At 43.2% G+C, this 22,784-nt stretch overlaps 1 protein-coding gene across 2 annotated transcripts in view; it reads right to left on the minus strand.

The window, feature by feature from the left end:
- Positions 1-22,784, minus strand: part of CNBD1 (cyclic nucleotide binding domain containing 1) — a 163,806-nt gene that overhangs the window by 9,963 nt on the left and 131,059 nt on the right. The window contains exon 14 of one of the 2 annotated variants that reach the window (XM_036232746.1): positions 21,296-21,412. The exons of the other annotated variant lie outside the window; for it this stretch is intronic. Coding sequence (XP_036088639.1) covers positions 21,296-21,412 — 117 coding nt within the window. Of the gene's footprint in view, positions 1-21,295; positions 21,413-22,784 lie in introns of those variants that run through there. 2 annotated transcript variants of the gene reach the window in all.

Consider the following 22,784-nt stretch of genomic DNA (forward strand, 5'->3'; position numbering starts at 1 on the left):
CCAGTAGTGGCTAGAGTGCAAAAAAAGTGTGTAGAATAGTTGTACAAGATATGTCTTAATTCCAGAAAACCATATATGAATGGTCTTAAATGCTTTGCTTGGAATACGACATATTACAGGAAATAAGAAAGTCGAAGTCTTTAAAATGGGTGATATAAATTGTTTTTTAGAAAAAGGTAATTCCGGTTACCATGTGATAAATGATAAATGAGTATCTCTTAGAAATGCTCCAAATGAGTTGAGATGTCACAGTGAAGTAAGAGAAAGAGAAGATACTCAGTTTAACCGGGGAAGACTGGCTGCTGAGGCTACATTTTCATTTGTGTCATAATGTGTTTTGACATATGATTCAACCTCAGAGATATTCATTAGAAGTCCTGCAAGACCCCCTTTTAGGAAAAATAGGAAAAGTTTGCCCAAATAAATAAAATGCAATGTTAAGTACACTGTAAGAAACTGAGGCAGTAAAGGCACGTAATCTGAGGAACTAATCGCTAAATATTTTAAGATGGTAAGAAGTTCCACTTATGCGGAGTTACGGGGTAGGAGAAAGACAGTATGGCAATGTGTGGGTAGTAGCATCACTAATGGACGATAGACTCAATGTCATGGAGTTGGCAGCCCGGTGAGGAACAACATATAACAAAAAATAATCTTAGCAACTATGGCAAAATCGCAGCGGCAGAAAAGTCGCTCTGATGGACGTGCACGCTTCCGCGAGCTCCACGGGGCCAGGACCCTGTTTTCCTGCTCCATCTTCTGTCCCCGCGGCGCTCGAAAGGCTTCGCCGACTCCCTGCCACCCGCGGGGCACTGAGATGACGTCAGAGGTTAGTGAGTTACTTGTTCCCGGTCAGGCTGGGAAGAGGGAGCAAATCAAGGAAGGCGAAGGGCAAAGCGAAGCCCTTCGCAAACCCGAAGGCGCCCCGCAAAGGCCCCGCCCCCTGCCGCGGGGGCTCTCAGTCAGCTGCCCACTTCCGAATCCCACAGGTAAACCAGACGATGTCAAGAGGAAAAGGTACACTTAAAATAATAATAATAATAATAAAGACCACCCCGTGCACAGAGCGGGAATAGATGCGACCCTCAGGGACACGGTGGCATTTTCATCCAGGATTATGCTCGGTGCAAACAAGCAAAATCCCATAGAATTTCACCATGAAAATAGAGAGGAATAAAGAACAAAATTTAAATGTAGACGTGAAAAAACAAAGGGCAGCAGCACAGGGTAGATTGTACGATGAAGACAAAATTTAAGACGCGTGTGGAAGAGACCGGGAGAGACCGTGGTGGCCGCCGGGAGAGAACCCTGCGCGGGCGCTGCTCCCCGGGCTGCCGCAGCGCGTGCAGAGCGGGTCCCTAGGAACCGGCTCTGGGAGGCCTGGGAGGCAGGCAAGGCGTCCCCGGGGCAGAGGGCACACCTGGCTGCTGTCCAGATGATGAAGGCCACGTCTCCCTCAGGGGCAGGCGTGCGGGCAACTCTTTAACAGACGGCATTCAGTGTCCCTCAGCTGCGACGTGACCCGCTGGGCGTGGCCCTCGACCGAGCTGCCCCATGTGGCTCCTGTGGGACGTGCGGGGGCCCCACGCAGACGCGAGCCATGGACCAACGCAGACGGGCGAGCCATGGAGTCCTGCATGGGACCCATGTCTCCTCTCGGCATCCACCAAATCAGCACAGACCAACTCACTAGCTCACAAACATGCGGAAACTGCAGGCCCGTCAAGAGTCCTAATGACACCTCGTTTGCTTTAAATACCAGTGTAAAATCAGAAAACTTAGAACTATGCTTAGTTATAATTTTCTGATGATTACTAAATAATTGTTTTCAGATTTTCTCAATAGTTACTGAAAAAATAAAAATTATTCTGTTTCCATTCATATAGAGAAGACCTGGTAGTGTGAAAATCGTTTTTATAAAGCACTTCTAAAAATTCTAGACAAGATGCAGGACACAGATAAAATTTTAAAATATTCATATGCATTTTCTAATGTTAGCAGTGTTTTGACACCAAAATACAAACAACATCCCCAGTTCAAAGATATCAACCAATACTGCTTATGAAAATATGCCAAATTAAATTTAACTGAATATTAAAATGATATTCTACCATGACCAAAGAGAAGTTGCCCCAAAATCAACCCAATGGAGATTTGAACTAAGTGATATATTAACAAAATGCATCACTGACCAGGTTAAATGAGGCAAGCTATACAATAATCAAACTACAAAAACTTCAGAAAAAAAATTAGGAAAATGAGGACGAGATTCCTGCCACACCACAGAGCTGAGTGTCTGTTTCGAAGGGAGAGCTGAGAAGTCCCGCGTCTGGTCGCGGTCTCTGCTTACGCGAGGCTCTGCTGGGGCGAAGGGCTCCAGTTAGAGTCCTGATGACAGAAATGCAGCTGCAGACTCCCTTTTGGGGGACATAATGTTAAGTGAGATAAAAACTGTAATAAAAATTGCATTTGAGCAATGTGTTATCAGTCTGGAATGCTTTTATAAAACAGAACAGAAATGGTCAAAATGTCTTTGTCTTCTTACTTTATCTCTATCTGCCAAAACGTGAACACTGACGAGATTTCCCTCTGGGTGTTCGTCAGGGGCGAGAGTCGTTTTCTTGTATATGATTTTGTTTAAACTCTCATATTTGGCAAAACACAGACGTGACTGGGAAGAGAACAGCCTGTGCTTCGTACGGGACAAATGCCTGGAGTGAGCTGGGCGGGGCAAGGCCTTCCCTGAGACATATCTGCACCGAGGTAAAGAAATCGCCAAGTGGCCACTAAAAAGGTTTTGGATGATGTTGCCTGAAATTAATTCTGCTTATCAGATCTGGACTTTAGCTTCACGAAATCAAAACTTCCCTGGCGCTGTGTGAATCCTGTTGTAATACACAAAAGAGGGCTGAGGCACATCCCAGGGAGCACTCTTGATACGATCCCTAAAGCATGTCATCAGCTACGTGCAGGAGTGATTTAAGAAAACTTGTATCAGTGTCACTGGCTTTTAATATGTTCTTTAACTTTGATTTAAATTCTAGCTTGTTTCCTGGTTGGACAACTGTAAAAATGAGACGAACGCATTGCCTTTGAGACTGGTCTTTGGGAGCGTGTAAATGTGCAAAGATAGATTTCTGTCACTCAGGAAGTGCGTGTAGGGTTCCGCCATGCAACTGTCTAGCACTCTTAGAAAACCTGTGGCTGATCTAGCATCAACAAAGTCCTTCTTGATCATTTTGCCAAAAGCACAGTGCTTGTTACCAGAGCAGATCTTTAAACTGGTAAGGATTAACATTTCTTAGAAGAAACCCTGCTTCCTAAATGAATGTCCTACTGGAGGTCAGAGAAGAAAAACCCCACTTCTTTCTCTTAGACATGTTCATGTTTTTTAACTGCCTTTGGGAGGTCGTTAGGTGTAGAGGAGGTGGGATCCCCATGATGAGTGCACATCCTTCAAGGAGGAAGCAGCTGCGCCTGCCTGTCTCCTCCATGTGAGGAACAACGAGGAGGCGGCCGCCTGCACGCCAGGAGGAGAGCCCTCCAAGAACGGAGCCTGCTGCCCCGGCCTGGGGCGCCAAGCCTCCAGAACAGCCAGGGGCCGCCCATCGGAGCTAAGACAGGTGCTGTTCAAAAACTGCTTCCAAATTTAAAATTCTTTCTTTTGTTTCTAGAAGACCTGCCCTCCTGCTAATTATGAACTATAACTTCTTTTGGGGGAGAGGCAATTTACATATTTTCTTTTGTGAATATAACACTGTATTAAGAAGATACACTGATTCTTCTGGTGTGGGGTCAGTTGCTCAGTGCATTTATATTCCCCAGGGTGTCACCTTCTTGGACAGAAACACAGCTTCGTGTACTCTGCGTGTGTTCTGTTCTTCATTTAACATTCTTTATGCTTTTCACATGTTCCACATCCATTCCAGGTAGAGCTATTCTATTTATATTTATGATGCAAGTAACTCGTTCTGGCACAGCAGAGTCGGTTTTCATGTTAAATGCCAGAGCATAAAAGTATGTTAGGATCAAACTTTACATCCACTATTGCTGAATATAATTGTTTGCTTTCAGTCACTTTTTAAAAAACAAAACACAGTTAACATTAAGAAACCCAAAGATGCTTTAATAATCAAATACATTTCAGTTTTACTTTATTGATTAAAAAATAATTCGCGACAAGTAACTTAAGGTGTGTTCAGAAACGAGAACTCATTGAGCATTTTAGTAGCGGTGTCTTATCCATATGGCACACAACCAAGACCTGGTAAAGAGTTGATAAGATACATTCGATACAAAATTATTAAAATGTTTTTAATGTGTAAGAAACTATTTGTGGTTTTTCAACTGTCAACTGGACTGCAGTCTTAAATGAATGTCACACCCCAGGTCAAAGAGCTTGTCACTCTCTACAACACAATGACTTCGATTGGTTTTATGTAAAATTACAGCCACATCTATCACTCTGGGTTCAATTTATGTACAGACATCGTCTCCGATGTTAACAGAGGAAAGGGACCATACGCAAGCAAGGAGATAGTAACAAAGTGACTGTGTGGACTGGAGATGTCAAAGCTGTAAAATCAGACTCAGGGGACAGAGACCTGCCCTGTGGCAGCTTCTCCGCAGCCGGCCTACCGCCTCGGAGGACACGGGGCTCCTGCTCGCTCCCGGCCCCTGGCCTCCATGAATGGCTCCCCATCCCTGCGTGATGTAAGCCGCCACATGACTCTGGAGGCAGAGATTCTCAGAAGAAGGACAGACACCTAACCCGCACCTAGCAGGGCAATGGGACGAGCTTTGAGGTCCCAGGCACCAGGACACCCTGCCCAACCAGAAGTGTCAGAAGAGAAACATTACTACAGTGTAACGTTTATGACTAAAACTAAGACCTGAGTCTCAGGATCACCTCCCTGGCCCACACCTCCCACAGGCCTATTTTTCATGTTCATCCACCCCCAGACACAAGCTCTGTATGAAATACTCTGCAGAATAAAAATGATTCTAAGGCACTTGGAGGCACTGAATGAAATCACATTGCTAGTGTACAAAAAGATATGTTCCATGATTATAATGGAAAATGCATACATAGACAGAAAACTAATTTGTTTCTTTGTGTGACTGATTTTTAGTGATTAAAAATAATGGATGGCTTATTCTTTAAAAAAAAAAAAACACACACAAGCTGCCTTTAGTAAAAAATATTCCTTGTATGTGTCAGCAAGATATGTTATTAGGCATTCTCTTTTTTTCACACTCTTTATTTTAAATGATATCATACTTTTATAATGTATGATGTAAAAAAAAGCCGTATCTTTTGGCACAAACATAACATTTGTTGGCTATATAATTGAATGTTTTTTGGCTCCCCCGTTATACTCTGTTCTCATATCATTAGCGAACTACACAGTTAAGAACTCAGGCAAAGCCACACATGAGTGGGACCCTAGCCGGATAAGTGCAACCAGCTGCCCGCACACCGCTGGCTCCTTTCTTTCCTTGGCACCAAGCCTCCCCTGGAAAAGCATCGTTGGAGAGATCATCCTACATGCTCAAACACACAAAGGAACTGTCCCTTTTCTTTTAATCCATGTTACAATGTGGACTCACAAATTCATAGGGAACAAAGAAAATCCAAACTCTGCCTTCAAGAGGATCACGTAAGAACAGAAAACGTGATAGAAACGTGGGCCCACTGTGTTTCCCACTCTGAGTGCACAGCAGTATGATGCATTCCCTCTTCTTTTCTGCCCATGATCAGGCGTAACGACTCCTAATACTGTCTCGTATGGGTGCACTTCCTATTCTGTCCTTGGTTATTTCCATAGATCGGAGTCTAGACCAGCATCCCATGCTCTAGGTCACACAGCCCTCCTTGTTCTGTCCTCTATTTAATTCGGAGACTCCTCAGGGGGTATTCTACACGCACCTCCTAACGGTCCCAAGGCTGACAAGGTTACGAAAGTCCAGGAAGAGTTTTACGACACTGCAGTGACCCCCACTGCTCAGAAGAGCTGCTGAGCTGCCGCCAGCACCTCACACTCAAAGGGGCAACATCTGGAGTGCAGGCCTTGCAAGACGGGGACCCTTCTAAAGTCCTCAGGTGGCGCTGGCATCTTGACAGAAGGCACATCAGGAATGAGGTAAATGAGGAGAAAAGAGTGTCTCTTTCCAGGACTAACGTTCCATTTCATACATTCTCAATCAATGCCTGACGGTTAACATGACCCCAGACTGCTAACAGCCCCTGCATCTGGCAGGAGTCAGATTTACATATTTTCTCATCACAAAATAACCAGGCACAGCAGTGGAAAAGACAGGTGACAGAGAGAGAGAGAGAGAGAGAGAGAGAGAGAGAGAGAGAGAGAGAGAGAGAGAGAGAGAGATGGGGAGTGGGAGGAAGGAGAGAGGGAGGAAAGGAGAGAGAACTTAATACTGAAGTAAGCAAAACTAACAGTAGACTAGACATAGGATAAAAAGATCAAAGACAGGGCAAAATAAAATGCCTAGAATAATTTACAAATAGATACAGGATGAAAATACAGAAGAAAAAGAAAGTAAACAAAGATTTATGACAAAGTTTCCTGTATGTGAAATTGGAGCACCAAGAGGAGAAAAGAACATAGCAACGTTTGGAGAGAAAATAGTTTAGAATTTTCCAAAACTGAAGAAAACTATCCAGCCACAGATTTAAAAGCTCTATAAAATCTCAAACACAATTTCAGACAAAACACATGCATACTTGAGACATAACAGAACTGTTAAAAACCAAAGACAAAAAGACATCTTAAAAGCATCCATAAAGAAAAAGACAGATCACCTACAATGAGCGACAATTAGACAAAACGACATGAAATACTTTCAAGCTTCTGAAAGTAAAAACTACTAATCTAGAATTCTGTATCTAGGAAAACATACTTTAAAATAATGGCTAAATGAAGACATTTCAGGCAAACCAAAAAAGAGAATATGCCTACAGCACACCAAAAAAAGTTAGAGCCAAAGAAGTTATGGTAAAACTTTAAAATATAATTTGAACTGAATATTAATTTTTAAAAAAACCCACAAAATATCAAACTTTTGATATACATGGCAGGTACACTTGCTGGGAAACTTATACTCTAGGTGCATATATTAGAATGAGGGATTGAAAATCATAAACTAAGTATTCACCTCAAGTAATTACACTAATACTAACACATTAAACACATAGAAATTAAAAGGAAGTGAATAATAAAGTTCAGTGTAAAATTAATGATAAGAAAAACATAATGGAAATGACCAACAAAGATAAAGTTCTATTTTTTAACAAAGCGTTGATAAAATCCTGGAGAAACTAGTTTTAAAAAATGACACAAAGCATCAGTATCAGCAATGTCAAATGGACGTCACTAAAATTCTACACACCTTATACAAACTGTAAAAGGGAATTTAAACAACTTCACGAAAAAAGTTGAAAAGTCTGATCAAATGAACCAATCCTTGGAAAAATACAAGTTGATCAAAGAACTGTAAATAAAGAGGAAACCTGACTAGTCCTATGCAATTAAGTAAATTAAGACTATAATGAAAACTCATCCCAGAAATCAAAGTCCTGGTCCAGACAGCATGACCAAGGAACTCTGCCAAGGGCTAGGAGGGACAGGCAGGCCTCCCCGGAGGACGGCTGCGAACGCGCCTTTCACAGACACGGACGAAGCACGACAAGAAAAACCCGCTGGCCGATTCCCTTGACACTAAATGCAAAATCCTGTGAGACGTACAGATGGCAAATATATCAATTTGAATTTACATCGGAAAGGCTGTTCCCGGCAGGCTCCTCGATGCCACAGAAACGAAGCACGCGGCCGCAGGACATCAAGTGCCAACCGCGTGCTAGTTTCCCGCGAGTCATCGGGCGGGGCAGACCCGCAGCGCGGCGGAGACGGAGCTGCCCGGGGGGCCTGGGCACGAGCAGGGCCGGAGCACGAGAGCCCACCGCCTGCCTGGACCCTCGCGTCGCCTCCTAACACCACAGCGACCGCGGCCACGGCGGCCACAGGGGCTCCTGATGACGCGACAACAGGGCAGAGCGGAGGCCGCGGGCGGAGCCCGGCGCGGCGGGGCCGCAGCACGAGCGCGCACGGCTGGCTGTCCGGAGGCCGGGACGGCGCAGCGTGGGAGGACACCGGCGCGTGGACACGGAGGCCGGAGCTGGCGGCCGGGGAGGCGCCGACAGCCCACGGCGGCGGGACGGCGCCTGGTGACGTGAGCCCGGCCCTCGGCGACCGCCCGGCCCGAGGACGCCCCTCTGAGCTCCGCGCCGCCGAGCGGGTGGGTCCCCCGCGGGCTCCGGACCCGGCTGTAGAGTTTGCTTCTCTCCGCACGCACCCGACCCGCCCACGCAGCACCCACTGGGTGTCAGGTCAGACCAGGGTCCTTCGTCACAGCGAGAGGCGCTGCGGGGTGTGTGACCATGAGCCCCCCTGGTTCCGCTCCAAACCCGGAGCCGCCGGCCCGGCAGAGCCACCGTCCAGTGAAGGCACAGCGAGGGCTCCAGCTCCCCGACGCCACCTGCAGGGCTGGCACCCCGGTCCCTGTGCGACAGTGCACGCCCCGGACTGATGAGTGCGGTTTCACGTGTGTCCCCAGCACAGGGGTCTGGCCACCAGGCCCAGAAGCAGGAAGGGCCCCTCCCAGCTGCCGACGGCGGCCTGACCCTGGCGCGCGGCGTCTTGTCCCCCCACGCGGGCTCTCGGGTCAGACGTCCTCACCCTCAGAGGGCGCACAGGTCCCTCCAGGGCCACAACAGTTCTGCTGCTGCCCGTCCTTCGGCCTCCTGTGCCAGAGATTGGCACGGAGCAAGTGCGGTCACCATCCAACAGGACAGTAGCAACTGACCGCCACTGTCGATCGACCGCGTGGCCCTGCCAGGGCCCAGGGCAGCAGCGACATACCTGTCCCCTCTGCCCAGCACACTTCCATCCCTTGCACGGAGCAACCCACCCACCTTCCTGCACTCAGCCTGTCAGCTAAGTGTCCTCCTAAGTGTGCTCCGGGAAGCGGACCCCGCGCCCCCACAGCGCGTCGCCAGCGCACTGAACGCAGACACCGTGAGTCCACGGGAATGAAGGTGACCACGGCAGCCGGGTGCCCCGCCTGCCCCGCTGTTGCACCGCGGCCCCAGGCGCCACACAGGAAAGGCGTGCGCAGAGAGAGCCACTGTGGGCTGGGCTGTCCCTAGGAGGCGGAGCTTTGCTCCCTGGGCCCTGTCCCCACCTTCTCAGCAGCCGGGGCGTCTGCAGCCGGCCTTTCCACTGCTTCCATTCCACGTCTCAGCACGTTAGATGGGAGAAAAGCCAACATGTCAGTGACAGCAACGCTTAGTGACGAGGGACCTCTCCAAAGCTGGCCACCCCCGCCTGAACCCCGGCCTCCTCCCAGAGCCCCCGTCACTGCGCTGCCCCCGCCTTCTGGTGCAGGACCTTTCCAAAGGAACCCCGCCAAAGACCACTCCACTGTCGCCAATGCAGGTCAAGGCCCAGCGGCAAAGCGACACTCCCATTCACAAAACCCCACTGCTCCCGGGCTAGTCCCAGGGACTCGCGCTTTGACCATGGCCTTCTCAAGAACACATCCTGAATCGGCTGTGAAGAGTGCCAGGGTGACCTGTTCATCAGGACACCTCTGGGACTTGCCCCACCCGGCAGAGCAACGAGCGCAGGGTGCCCCCGAGTGGTCGGTCATACAGCAGGAACTACGACGCCTTTGTCACAGCTCCAACCCCGTCTCCCATGCTGATCGCCCCAGTAAGTCTCCTTAAGGTCGTCTCCTTTCTTATTATTTTAAGAAATCCAAATGGAGGAATAACATCAACCCAAAGATTTTGAGAAAAGAGGAAGACTTAAAAATAGAGACCTCACAAATGGCTGCGAGCTGCGAAGCCTTTCATGTTCAAATAATAAACACTTGAGTTGCCTTTGATCACTTCCTTTTCCACTGAGACATAACATCAACAGAATCGCACATCTTGCTAGCCCTGCAGTTGCTTAGCAAATAGTGTTAGAGCATCTGCTAATATAAATTAATATTGACATTTACTAGTTATTCGCACCGACGTTTTTACCAATTTTTATTTCTACTCTCCGTGTTTACTTCTGTGTTTTCCCCTCGAACCTCCCTGGCCGTCTCCTCTTATTCTGCATGTTTAGCACGATTGTATATACTTTTACACTTCCCAGACACTTTATTTCTTGATATACTGTTGCCTTATTTAATGACTACCTGTCCTTTTGTTTTGTACATTTGCATACTCCTCATCATTTTACGGAATTGTCATGACTGTCGGAACTCTGTGATTTGCTCAAGCTATTTTTAATGCTTGTGCATAACTCATAGTCATTGAATGCAGGCTTTCGATTTTCACAATAATCCTGGCAGTATGTGTTGTGTCCATTTTAGAGTAAAGATTTAGAGAATAAAATATATATAGAAATTGTAGTTCTTTTTACCTCATCAAAACATAAAAATTTGAACAATGGTTCACTGTTTAGTATAAGAATATGCATTCATCTCATTTACGTTAATCACTGATCCACTAAAAGCTAGCTGCTCAGAGATATGTTAGTAGAAGCAGTGCTTCCGTGTGACACCAAGTTTCAGCAGATTTACATACATGATTTCTCAGACCTGCTCCTGAGAAACTTAACAAGACAGCTAGGGATAAATTCAGTCCAACTGGCAGTTCATTTACTAACAAGATTAAAGATTTATATAAAATTATCTTAACATATTGAAAATCTATTTTCTTTTCCACAACTTATTCTGCTAAGATGGACACGAATGATTTGAGAGCAGCAGTCACTGGTTATACAGATCATGGTGTGGTGCGATGTACGCACAGAAGAGGAAGCAGCAGCCTTTGAAACATGGTGAGTAGGAAATCCAGCTGCCATGTTCCTTATCGGCATGATGTATATTTTTGGACCAAAGCATTTCGTCGGTAGTAAATTCCACTGTGGAAATCCGTCACGCGGCCCGGAACCGGTACTGCACGCGGGGCTCTGCGCACACGCGGCAAACGCCCGCCGTCTTCTGAAATATCTATGAGCTATGAGTTAATCCTCTATTCGCATTGTCGCCTCACTTTTAAATTTAATGGCTCCAAAGCCTCAAAACTTCTATTTTAGTGAATCGGTTCATGAATTGTGAACTGAATACCTGGAATAAGAGGGACCCCCCTTGGGTTGGTGACAGCACACCGTGGCAAAGCTGCCGGTGAGGTGAGTTTGTGACACTGTGTCCCCTCGGGCCATCTTTTCCAGGAAGCTTCCAAATAAGCGTTTAGAAAACTAGAAGGTAAGAATTCTCTCACACCAGTATTTCTAAATCTGGAATCTGCATCAGAATCCCATGAATGGATTTGAAAGTGCATACTTCTGGGCGCCTGTCCTAAAATTTCCGACTCGGTATGCCCCAGAATTCACGCTTCTGTGAGATTCAGATGACGCTGACGCTTCTGATTGCAGCATCAGACTTTGAGAACCACTGGCCTCCACAGACAGCGTTCACATAAAGGAAAAATCAGGAATTGGGGTTTTCGTTTTATTTCATTAGCACTTCCAATACCTAGATAAGGAAAAGGTCGAAAGTGGACTCTTTTTTTTTTTTTAATTGTAAACTCTCCCTAGTAATGTCTGTAAATAGAATTAATGATACCTATATTACAACCAATGTCGGAATTTTTTATCAACTATGCTATATATTTCACATATAGTTCAACTGAAATGCTGCCTTTATAAGGGTCTAAAGATTTACTATCAGTAAAATGGATGTGTGAAATATTTGAAGAAAAAATCATGGAAATCCTCACCTTACCAATGAGCCTGTCTCTGCCACACCTCCCCACGTGGCAGAAGATGCACAGGCCTCAGGGGTTCCTTCCCCTTGGAGTTGTACAGGGTAATGTAAAGAAGGACTATTACATATCCAGGGTCAAACATCGTCGGCACAGCCTTTATTTTTAGCAGATGATGTAACACAACCTGCTGGTGTGTCACTATTATGATGGCAGTCAGAGAGACATGCCATCAACATGAGGACAGCAGGGGAGAGACTGTTCTGCCACAAAACAGTTTGTTCTGAAGGGAGAGAACCCGGCAGAGTCGTCGAGGGCTCCCATCACACAGCACGCCTGTCGCCTGAAGCCCATGCGCGTGAGTGGTAGCACATGGCATGTTTAGGGTTCACAGTGTCCACTCTCGAAGATTTAACGTCCTGACAGAGGTTGGAGTCTCTGAGTTACGGAGACTGCTTATGGAAATTGCGCAAATGTCCCTAACAATTTAAATCTTATGCGCTACACCTTCCCAATGGCTTTAAAACTATGTTAATTCTTAATGTATCTTTCTTCTAGAGAAAAAAATTAAGAAAATTATTGACTTCATAATTCACACATGTATGCTGATAAAAATTAAGAATGCTAGAAAGTTATGTTGTTCAGAAGAGTACACTAATCAGTCGTTTCCTAAAAATAATCTGTATTTTGTACAAATACTATATCCATTTGGAAGAGTTTCAGATCCTTTAAAACCAGTAAGAATTATGTTTGGTTCATAAGAAACTCAGTCTGAGATGATACTGAGCATGGAAGGTTGAAGCAGAGAAACTGTAAAATGTATTTTGTTTGTAAAATTCGGAAGCATTAGTCACAGCTCCCCTGCGGCTCCCAGGAGAAGCGAGACCACCTGAATGTGAACGGAATGTAAATGCCAGTGGACAGACAACCCACGTCGCTGAGGCAGACCCATTTCGTATCAGTACACCTATCTTTTCCCTTCCGGTTATAAGCAAATACTGAGGGCTGAGGGCTCAATAGCATGCTAGACAGGAAAACGCACACAGACACATCTGGATGGTCTCAGGAACAGCACTGACGAGAGAGTCTGTTGTTTCATTTTGTGCATAATTAAAGACGGGAGGCTTAGAGAGAAAAGGCTGAAATTCAAAGCTTTTCTGCAAAACAACATCAAGTCTAGCTTACAAGTCAAAACAGCCTGAGTCTGCCTGCAGTCAGCCCTTGGAGCTACCATAGCTTGGAGGCTGGTTTCTAACTGCACAATAACTGGAGATGTTGACTTTGAATGACAGAGGACAGCTGTGCTGCGCGGAGCAGCCTGGGCGCGCGCCAGAGGGGAAGTCTGAAGTACTGCGTGAGGCTTCGACCAGGAAAAGCGTTTCGCTCTGTTGGGTCCTGTGTCCAGGAGGAAGTGGGTTTGTTTTGAAAGAGCACTAGAAAGCAAAGCACGGCTGTTTTGAGCATATGTTTTAAGTTTAATAAAAAGGATTGTTCCAAATTGTTATTTCTTTGCCTGGTAACTATTATAAACTAGTTATGTAAGCTTAAAAGTTATAATTTTCCAATAAATTATTTTAGTTGGCCTAAAAAGGCCTTTTGTGTTTTTGAAATTATATAAGACCAGTAACTAAAACTTCAGGTGTAGAACTAAGCTCATTTGACCACCTTCTCTAAAGCCAGTCATTGTTCTCCAACTAGAAAGACATGATGCGAGGAACTCGACACTGATCAGTGGAGGCTCCGTGAATCAATGTTGGTAGTAGAATAAAGCAGCCCAGGTGTGACCTGAGAGCATTAGTTCTCAGTGGTGGGCTAACGGGGAGTAAATGGCTGCCCCAGGCAATGTTAAACACAATGCTCCTCAGACCCCTCCACTTCTTAAGAAAAAAAAGTTGATAAGGAAAATGGGATGCTGTATGCAATACTCATTGCTGAAATTTGAGAATGAAATCACTTTTTTTTTTTTTGCTGGGAAGATTTAGGGAAAAAATGGGTCAAATTAAGTTAATATGATTCCATTGCATCATAGAAATCTAAGTAAAAAATAAATAGATCAGAACTATGATGGAGGCTGAGGATGTGGACATTAAGTCTTTGTGTCTAACCCGGCGACTTGGACACTCTCTGATGACTGTGGTTCCTGCTTTCTTCTCTGCACTCCAAAGGGATTAGAATAAGCCCCTCCTCATGTTCTTTCTACCTTTGCTCCCTTGTAACCACGTCGCTAAGTGATCCATACGAACTGGACGTGGGGGGCTGCTGCTCCCACTTCTACCTCTGTGATCTAGACGCGTGAGGTCTCTAGGAATGATGTTTGATCAGACCCAAAAGCACACAAACAGTTCGTTTTGATGCTATTTTCAGTAGAAAAGTAACACAATCTTTGAAAAAACCCTCAAATTTATGTAAAAAATTAAACTTACTTATATCTTTAAAAGATATAAAAGATATAAATTATAGCTATCCCTTTCGACTAGCCTCTGTTAACTGCATTTTTCTACACACCGTGTGCCTACATGACACGCATAGGTGGACTCCCACAATAAGTAGTTAGCAACTCGCTTCTCACACTGCCCTCCTGCTGCCGGCCCAGGCAGCTCATGTTAACGGCTCCTTTGCAAGGGCTGCACGACAGTCCAGCCAATGGGGTCAGGACCCCGTTACCAAAAATATTGACATGCACATCGTTGTTCTTTAAAGGTGTATCTGCTTGTGGTAGTGTATTAGCAGAGACTCTCCTTGACTTTGAAGCAAGTGTGGGACTTTGTTATAACACAATGTATATCTGAGGTTCAGTTTAGAAATTAGTTTGAAATTTGAAGATGTTAAAAGTTTTAATAGATATTACCCAGTTTCTCTCAAAATAGCTTTTACAATTTTGTAATATTCCAAAGTGTCACAGCTCCACATCACTGAAAAAATTACGAACAATGTAATTATTTTAATGTTTTTCCAATCTGAAATACTTTATTTTTTTTAATTAGGAGAGAAATTGAGAAGACTTTCACACTTAATGACTTCTAAAATATGTTTCCATGAATTGCCTGTTTAATATTTTGAGTTTTTCATAAAGGCTATTAATCTTTTTCTTCATTATTTAGGAGAAGTCTTTGCATAGTAAGGATATGAACTTCTTCAAGAGTTATAATTTTATGGTGTTTTCCTTTTGCCTTAGTTTAAAAACATTACGCAAAGTTACTCCTAAATTAAGTGAATCAGTTAATTATTAACATTTCGACTGCTATATTTACCAAAGTGACATGTGCATTGTAAGAAGGTCCAGTGTTACAAAGCTTATGGCGACATCTACCTGGCACCTCTGTCCCACCCCTCCACACGCCCCCAGCAACCGAATATCCCTCAGCCGTACGAAAAGATGAAACACTGCCATTTGCAACAACATGGATGGATCCTGAGATTATCGTGCTAAGGGAAGTAAGTCAGACAGAAAAAGCAGAGACCCACATGATTCCACCCATTTGTGGGATGTAAGACAAGCAGCAAACGAACAAACTGACCGAACAGACACACAGACATAGACAGCAGCATGGCGGTCACCAGAGAGGAGGGTTTTTTTTTGGGGGGGGGGGGGGCGGCGGGAAGGGGAGGGTAAAGGGGGTCCAACACAAGTGATGGAAGGAGATCTGACTGTGAGTGGTGAACACACTCAATGTACAGATGATGTAATACTGAACTGCACACTTGAAACTTATATAATATGAATCACTGTCACCACAATAAATTTAATTAAACCAAAACTGGGAGACCGCGAGCATAGGCGGGAGCCTTTGGAAACACTCAGCAAAGGCACTGCAGACTTGTCGTCACTAATGCAAGGGTTCAAATTGTTTTTCTGCCTGACTACTAAAGGAAAAACATTCACCCAAAAGGTTACAACATTGCTTTTTAAAATACCTAAATTAAAATTTTAATGACACTCAGATACTATCTTGATTTCTTTTTAGCATTTAACAAATTTGATTAAATGCTGAAACTTTCTCCTTGCATTAAACTAGATAATGTTGGGTTTTGGTAACTGCCACCAACAAATCCTAACTGAAAGAGAAGCTGGTTTCTACAATTAGGAAATTTCAATGGAAAGGTTCAAAATTATAGAAATGATTAAGTCAAGATGAGTGGGAGGGGCGGATATACTTGTATCACACAACAAATAAAATAAAAGTACTGCTCTTCACCTTGGAATTCAGGCCCTCGAGTCGGATTCTGTCCTAACCATTGGTACATAACACACCGTCCTAGGTCACCCAGAAAGGTCTCAGATTTAGTCCCCAAAGCCCCGTGACCTAGGAAACCTCTCCAGCCTATGACCCAGTCTTAGCCCTCTAGGCCGACATTGCTTTCCTAGTATGTCGGCACAGCATCCGCCCCCATGTCCGGGGGACGGATTTGATTCCGGGGAAATGATAAATAAAATCCTTTTTGTTATTATTGAACCTTAGTGAAGGGAAAACATCAGTTAAGGCTCTGCCAAAGAAACAGGTAGTCAGTCAGTCCCCTGACCACTAAAATTAGAGTTACTATCGTGGGTCCCCTAAGGTTAGACAAAAATGGAAGAAAAAGATGAAAAAATAGAAAAACTTAATTGTTTCACTCAAATCACAGTGACTGAGCAACAAAATTACTGTGTGGCATTATTCTACGAGAATCGACTAGCAAAAATTTCAATTTTGGCTATTCCGTTTGAAAAATTATCTAAGAATCTAGAGACAATGATGAGTAGCCAAATGATCAAAAAAGATAATAATGAGGTCCTAAGAAGAAACATGAAGAGACTTGTGTTTCTTCAGACTACAGGAAGAAATGAATAGGACTGAAGCAATTTTGGTATTACATGATGGTTTCTTTTTCTTTTGTAACCAAAAATCATTCAAACGAGGTACTCTGGTGGGTTTTGGAGTTTTTCTTCTTGGAGATATTAAAAGAAACTAGAAAAATATTTTCACGAAGTATTTCTTCAGACACTTACCTGCCTAAAGGCAGGCAGCTTGAACAGATGATTTCTCAAGGCCCTTACAGATCCACTATCTTATAATTCTGTAATGTCATGGTAATTCAAACCACTTGATACTGTCTATATTCTCTATTTTTGTGAACAGTAATCAACTCTTGTATTTTGTTTCATTTATAAGACAAGAGTTTGAAAAGTAATTTGTACGTGAACTGATATATTTTCATGGTTCTGTAAGTATGAAAGACTTAAACATAACTGTACCCAAGACTGTATTATTTATAAAGGAAAGGTACGAAACAGTATGCCATAAAATAAATTAAAACAGAAGAGCAGTAGAATTCTGGTGAAAGCCCCTACTGTTGATGCTATTTTTAGATCAAACACAGTCCAGACTTTGAGGACGGTGGCAGAGGGTCATGGACCTCTTCCAGCAACCACTACGGAAATGGCTTTTACACAGTAATGAACGCAATCACATGGTGTACCCAGAAACTTTGCTTAGTTTTCATTTAGGGGCATAATAAAACCTTCGCAACATAAATATCTTTTGGTTGGGTTTATTATGACTTGAACTTTTCCTTAATTCTCATCAGAAATAAACTGACAAACACAAAAGAACACTTAACATTCACGAAAACATTGACCTCCACGTGTCCATTGCTTGACCTATAAAGTAGTGAACAATAATATCTACTTCATGTGGTTTTTGAGAGAATTTATCCATTTGAAATCTCTTAAGTTCTTGCTTATGTTAACTATTATTATTACTATAAACTCTCTTAACTGATTAGTTGATAAATTGACCAAATTAACCAATACTCTCCACTTCCTACATAAAAGCATAGTGATTACTATGCAAAGCAAACTGAGATGTATTTGGCTACAAGGCCCTCTCTTACATTCAATGATTGCAAAGTTTTAGAAACACTTCTATGCATACTGAACTTCTTACAATTAAGTAATGTAACTACTTAGTAAATAATGTGTGAAAATAATGTTCTTATTCATATGGAAGTTTTGTTGAATACCTCTGAAATCTTTATAAAGAGAAAGATGAGCCCCAAAAGTACTGTCACACTATAATCATGGGTTTAACCAGAGGAAATATTTCGATTGAAAAAAAAAAATCATAGAAAATAGATGTTTTCTGCTTTTAGAGCCTATTGAAGATTTCTTTAACTTCTCACTCTACTTGAAAAAAAAAAAAAAAAAAAGCCTGAAAGTTGTAGATGTTGCTTTTGGTTGTAGTTTATGCCAGAAAGAAGACAGAAAAATCCAGTTTCTCAATCATGGGACTCATACGATACATCAAAGTATGATATTTCATTATGTCTTAAAATCATAATGTTTAACATATACGCATATAAATGAGCTATGTCACTTTCCGCATTTCTTCAATACAACCAACTTTTCTTGGTAGGTAGCTGCTGATTGGGAGTCTGTTGGGAAGAGGGCTTACAGGGTGTTATTTGATAAACTGGAGTACAGCGCAGACGGCCGTTCCCTATGTCACTCTTTTACCTGGATTCATGAATTTGAATATTTCAGAATATAAAAGAGTGAATGGAGTCGGGGCCGCAGAGACGGCGCTGAAGGAGAGGGTCTATTCACAGCGAAATCTGCTGAGGGCCGATGACTGGCAATCACGGGCGGGGTGTCACTCTGGCACCAGGTTTGTGTGCTGACCCAGCTGGCCTAGTGTGGAGGAAGACACCAGCTCTGGCAGGAGAGGGTGACCCAGGAAGGAAACAGGCATCGGGCTGCAGATGTGTTTGGGTGTTTGACCGTGACAGAAGAGAAATACTCTTCACTTTAACAAGAAATGTAATATTAAAATTCCCCAAAACCTATCTATCATGTCTATTTGCCTAACTCTATGTATCTATATGCACAAATATATGGCAACTATAAATATATTTCTATTTCTACATCTAACTCTCTACTTCTAATTGTCTTATTCTTTGAAAATAATAAAGTCTGTAACTGTAACAAGTTTGTGCTCCTGCATGATTTGGAATAGATCTGCTTCCACAGTCCAACATGCAGAGTGCCCTTCATCAGCTACATGTGGTGGGCAGTCAGAGGGCAGAGGTAGGACTTAATGCCCGTGTCACTGCAAAGAATAAGGGCACAACAACTAGTTAGACTTCGCTGTCACAGGTTGTTAAATGATTAAAATATGTGAAAGCGACCTGGTGGAAACAACAGATTGCCTCCTGCTGCTTCTCTGTGTGGGACTCACTCCAGTCCTTCCAGCGCTTCTCTCGGACAAGCACGGCTCAGAGCAAGCCTTCTCCCTCTCTCGCTTGGATTACCGCTGCTGTCCTCTCATTGCGTTCTTGCTTCCACTGGTGTGATCTCCCCACTAGCATGACCTCCCTAAAATACAGATATTACGGCATCGTTGCCCTACATAAAACTGTCCCAGGACCTGTAGGCCTCACAGGACAAAACCCGAGCCTCCGGTGGGGCATGTACATTTACTCGGGACACAGAATGCACTCGGGATCAACTACACATTCGTGAACCCAGTGAAAAATGAAAACGTGGGGCCCCTTATTGAGAAATCATTCAGAAGTTCGACATGATGGCAAGAGCATTAAATCTACGATGGGCTTTCTAAGCACGAGGCCTTTGTGATGGCACAGGCAGCTGACGAGAAGCCGGCCTGATGTCACTCGCCGCTCACCATGCCTCAGGCTTAGGAACGCATGAGCGACTGCAGACCCTGACATGCCCGGCCTCTGCAGTGCCACTCACCCCCTCGGGCAGGGGCGCCTCCTCACCCGGCCGTGCTGGGAAAAGGCGCACTTTCTCTAAGAAATTATCCTCTGAAAAATCTAATTGTTTGATCACTGCTTTCTGGATGACACCATAACATACAGAGCTATGGTTGCATTTGTCACGTAATTACAGATTTTACTTACATGTTTTTCTCTAAGCCTGGATTAGCCCCAAGAGGAGGGTCCACATCTTAATTAGATTTTAACTTCCCATGCTTGGCCCAGTGCCTGACGTGTATTTAACACTCCATAAGTGGATTCCGGATGATTCATCTATGGTAACAATGCTAAATTGTTTGAAGTTGTGAGCCACTAATATTTGTTTACACTGTTCATAAGTTTTCAGAGTGATAACTTGCTATAATTTTAGCTCGAATTTAAACTTCGGGCGAATTTGAAACTGATCTGTACCTGAAGACATTTGGAGCACCAGAATGGTGTTTAAAACACTCAGTTTGATAAGCCACGGACAGTGTGACAGTCACTGACAAAACCTACTCTGAATCTGCTGGTTCCCTGCCTCTCAGCAGGGAAGAGAAGCCAACTGAGATTTTTTTGTTTCTATTGATATTTGGATCAGATTGTTTTCCCTCTATCACTATTTCTGCTTAAAGTAGAAGTTGTGCAGATACCATATAAATTATTTGTGAACCGTAAAGTATCAGAAATAATGTTTGAACATCAGATGGTTAAGCAGTGAGAGATGTCACATGACGATGCAAGCTCTTCTACAGATGTTACAGATATCAGAGAGACTCATGGCACCAAAGAAAATATATCAAAAGGGTGATAATAACTGAAGAGCTACAGAGCCACACATTTTTATTTACTCTATTTTAGACTCATGTTTGAGTCTGACATTATGAAGTATTTTTTTCTAAATGTATTGGGTAGATGTTCTACCTGCACGTGGCATGGTTCGAAAGTTTGTGCCCCATGCCCATGGTGACAGTGTTCGGAGGTGGCCCTTTGGGCGGGGCTTAAGTCAGAAGGGCGGCGCCCTCAGAAAAGAGACCCCACAGAGTTCCCAGCCCCTCCCACTGCTGCACGCCTGGGGAGGAGGAATGGACAAGGGACCAGGAAGAGTGTCCTCACCAGAACAAGACCACACCGGTGACCTGACCTTGGACTTCCAGCCATGACACATGTATTAGTGTCATTTATATTTACGAGTCTACAGTATTTTGACACAGCAGCCCAAATGTACTAAGCCATCTTAAACTGCAGAATGCATAGAAAATAGGATGTACTTTGCAAATGAGTTTAAGATGGTAAAAACTATACTGTTTTATGGGTATCGAAAAACAACAAAAAGCTTCCTATTTTGATTCCAATTTCATGCTTAATCTAATGAGCCAAAGCACAGCATTTAATTTAAATATATTAATTGGGATTTAGATGTCAGAAATCTTATTTTAAAATTTTTGGTCCTCTAAAATTTGTTAAGGAAGATGTTTTTATCTCTTTTTATGATATAAGACCTTAATATAAAAAAGCAGAAAAAAATGAATTGAAAGAAGATTCAGTTGATCAATATAATTAGTAAGGATGTATTTCTGTAAATAAATTAATTAGTAGGAAGCTTGTCTGCAGGAATAAATTGAGGTGTAAGGTAATGTGATGGACCATTACAGTCAGTTTAAACAATAAACTAAAAAGAATTAATCCATGTGGAAGTCCCCAGCATCTTATGAGCTGGTATCTTTAATAACTGACCAGGGTGTCCTTGAGATTCCTGGGAATGCTTGTCCAGTAATGGTCCCATTTTCCAAAGCCTGGGATAATTCCATTATAATACAAGGAGTTTTTCATGGTCTTATCCTAGAAAGGATGATTAAAGATAATTAATCCTGTCACCCCTAAACTTTAAAACTTATAGTAGCATAAACAGTATGAATTTCACAGAAAAACAAGTAGAAAAATAAAAAAAGAGAAGCTCTTATAACTTTTAAGATTAGAATTTAAGCAAAATCTATAGAAAATATAATTTATACACAATTTCTACTAACAAAAATAACTTTCAAAATTAATATCTATGAGTTATTTCTCAATGGAACTAATTATTTTTGAACTGTTAAGAATAAAACTATGAGGAAAAACTGTAGCTTGGAATCGATAAAGCAGGCTTTTTTCTGCAACCCTTAAACTCTGTTTATATGGCATGAGGTCTGACCTCATGTTGCTGACATTAAAGGGGTAACGAGAAATTATGGTCCTGTTTGTCACCCATGAAGGCCAGATGCTCATTGTAACTGGTCCATCCCTCGAGTGCCAGCTGCCTCTCTGGAGGCCCCCTCCACCCGCTCCTCTTACAGAGGTTGAGGCTTCTCTGCCCAATGACGGGCATAGCGTGTCACCTGCTCTGGTCAACACAGCGAGAGAAGACGTGAGCTGTGCCATCTCCCGGAACAGCAGAAGCTTCCAGAGCGCTGAGTGTCCCCTCCACTGCCCCTGGCCTCATGGAGAGCGGCACTCTGAGCCCTGCACATGCGGCCTGCCATCGGCCTGCGCTGGGCCAGCAGGCGAGGACGGAGCCTGCGCTGCCAAACGTCACTGAGGCCCAGGGGTCACTGTGCCAGGGAGCATGAAGCCTGATCTGGAGAACAACAATGTTATAAAAACATACCTGCTTCTACTTTGGTTTTGTTTATATTGGCTTCACTTACTAAAACAGAATAAAATAAAAGCCATAGGGAGTAAGTGACATTTATGAATAAGTAAAGGGAATGGGTTTGTGCTGATGGCCTATTATGTCTCATTTAACCCTCACCTCAACCTTGAAAGACAGGGAGTATGTGACTGATTTTTAAATAAGGATAATGAGACAGTTCTTTATAAAAAAATTCTAGTTGACTCCTGGGATTGATGTGAATGATTATATAACATGTTACTTAAATATGTATAATAATAGAATTATATGTAATTCTTGGAACATAAACATTTTGTAACTTAAAATAAAGCAAATACCCATAAACAACTATGAAATCAATAATATTCAAGTCAACATTAATTTAATTTGAAAGATAAGCAAACTATATTAGGACTCAGAAAATAAATATGGTACCTGCTGTTACATCGTAACTTCTTGTTTGTTTTTGTTTTTAGTTCACTATGTTTATACTGCTGTGTATAGTACATTATTTTAATTATATACTACATTTCTTAATTTGAAAGATTGAAAAACTTTTTCTCC

This window comes from Rousettus aegyptiacus, unplaced genomic scaffold, assembly GCF_014176215.1.
Source record: "Rousettus aegyptiacus isolate mRouAeg1 unplaced genomic scaffold, mRouAeg1.p scaffold_m13_p_15, whole genome shotgun sequence".
Lineage (NCBI taxonomy): Eukaryota > Metazoa > Chordata > Mammalia > Chiroptera > Pteropodidae > Rousettus > Rousettus aegyptiacus.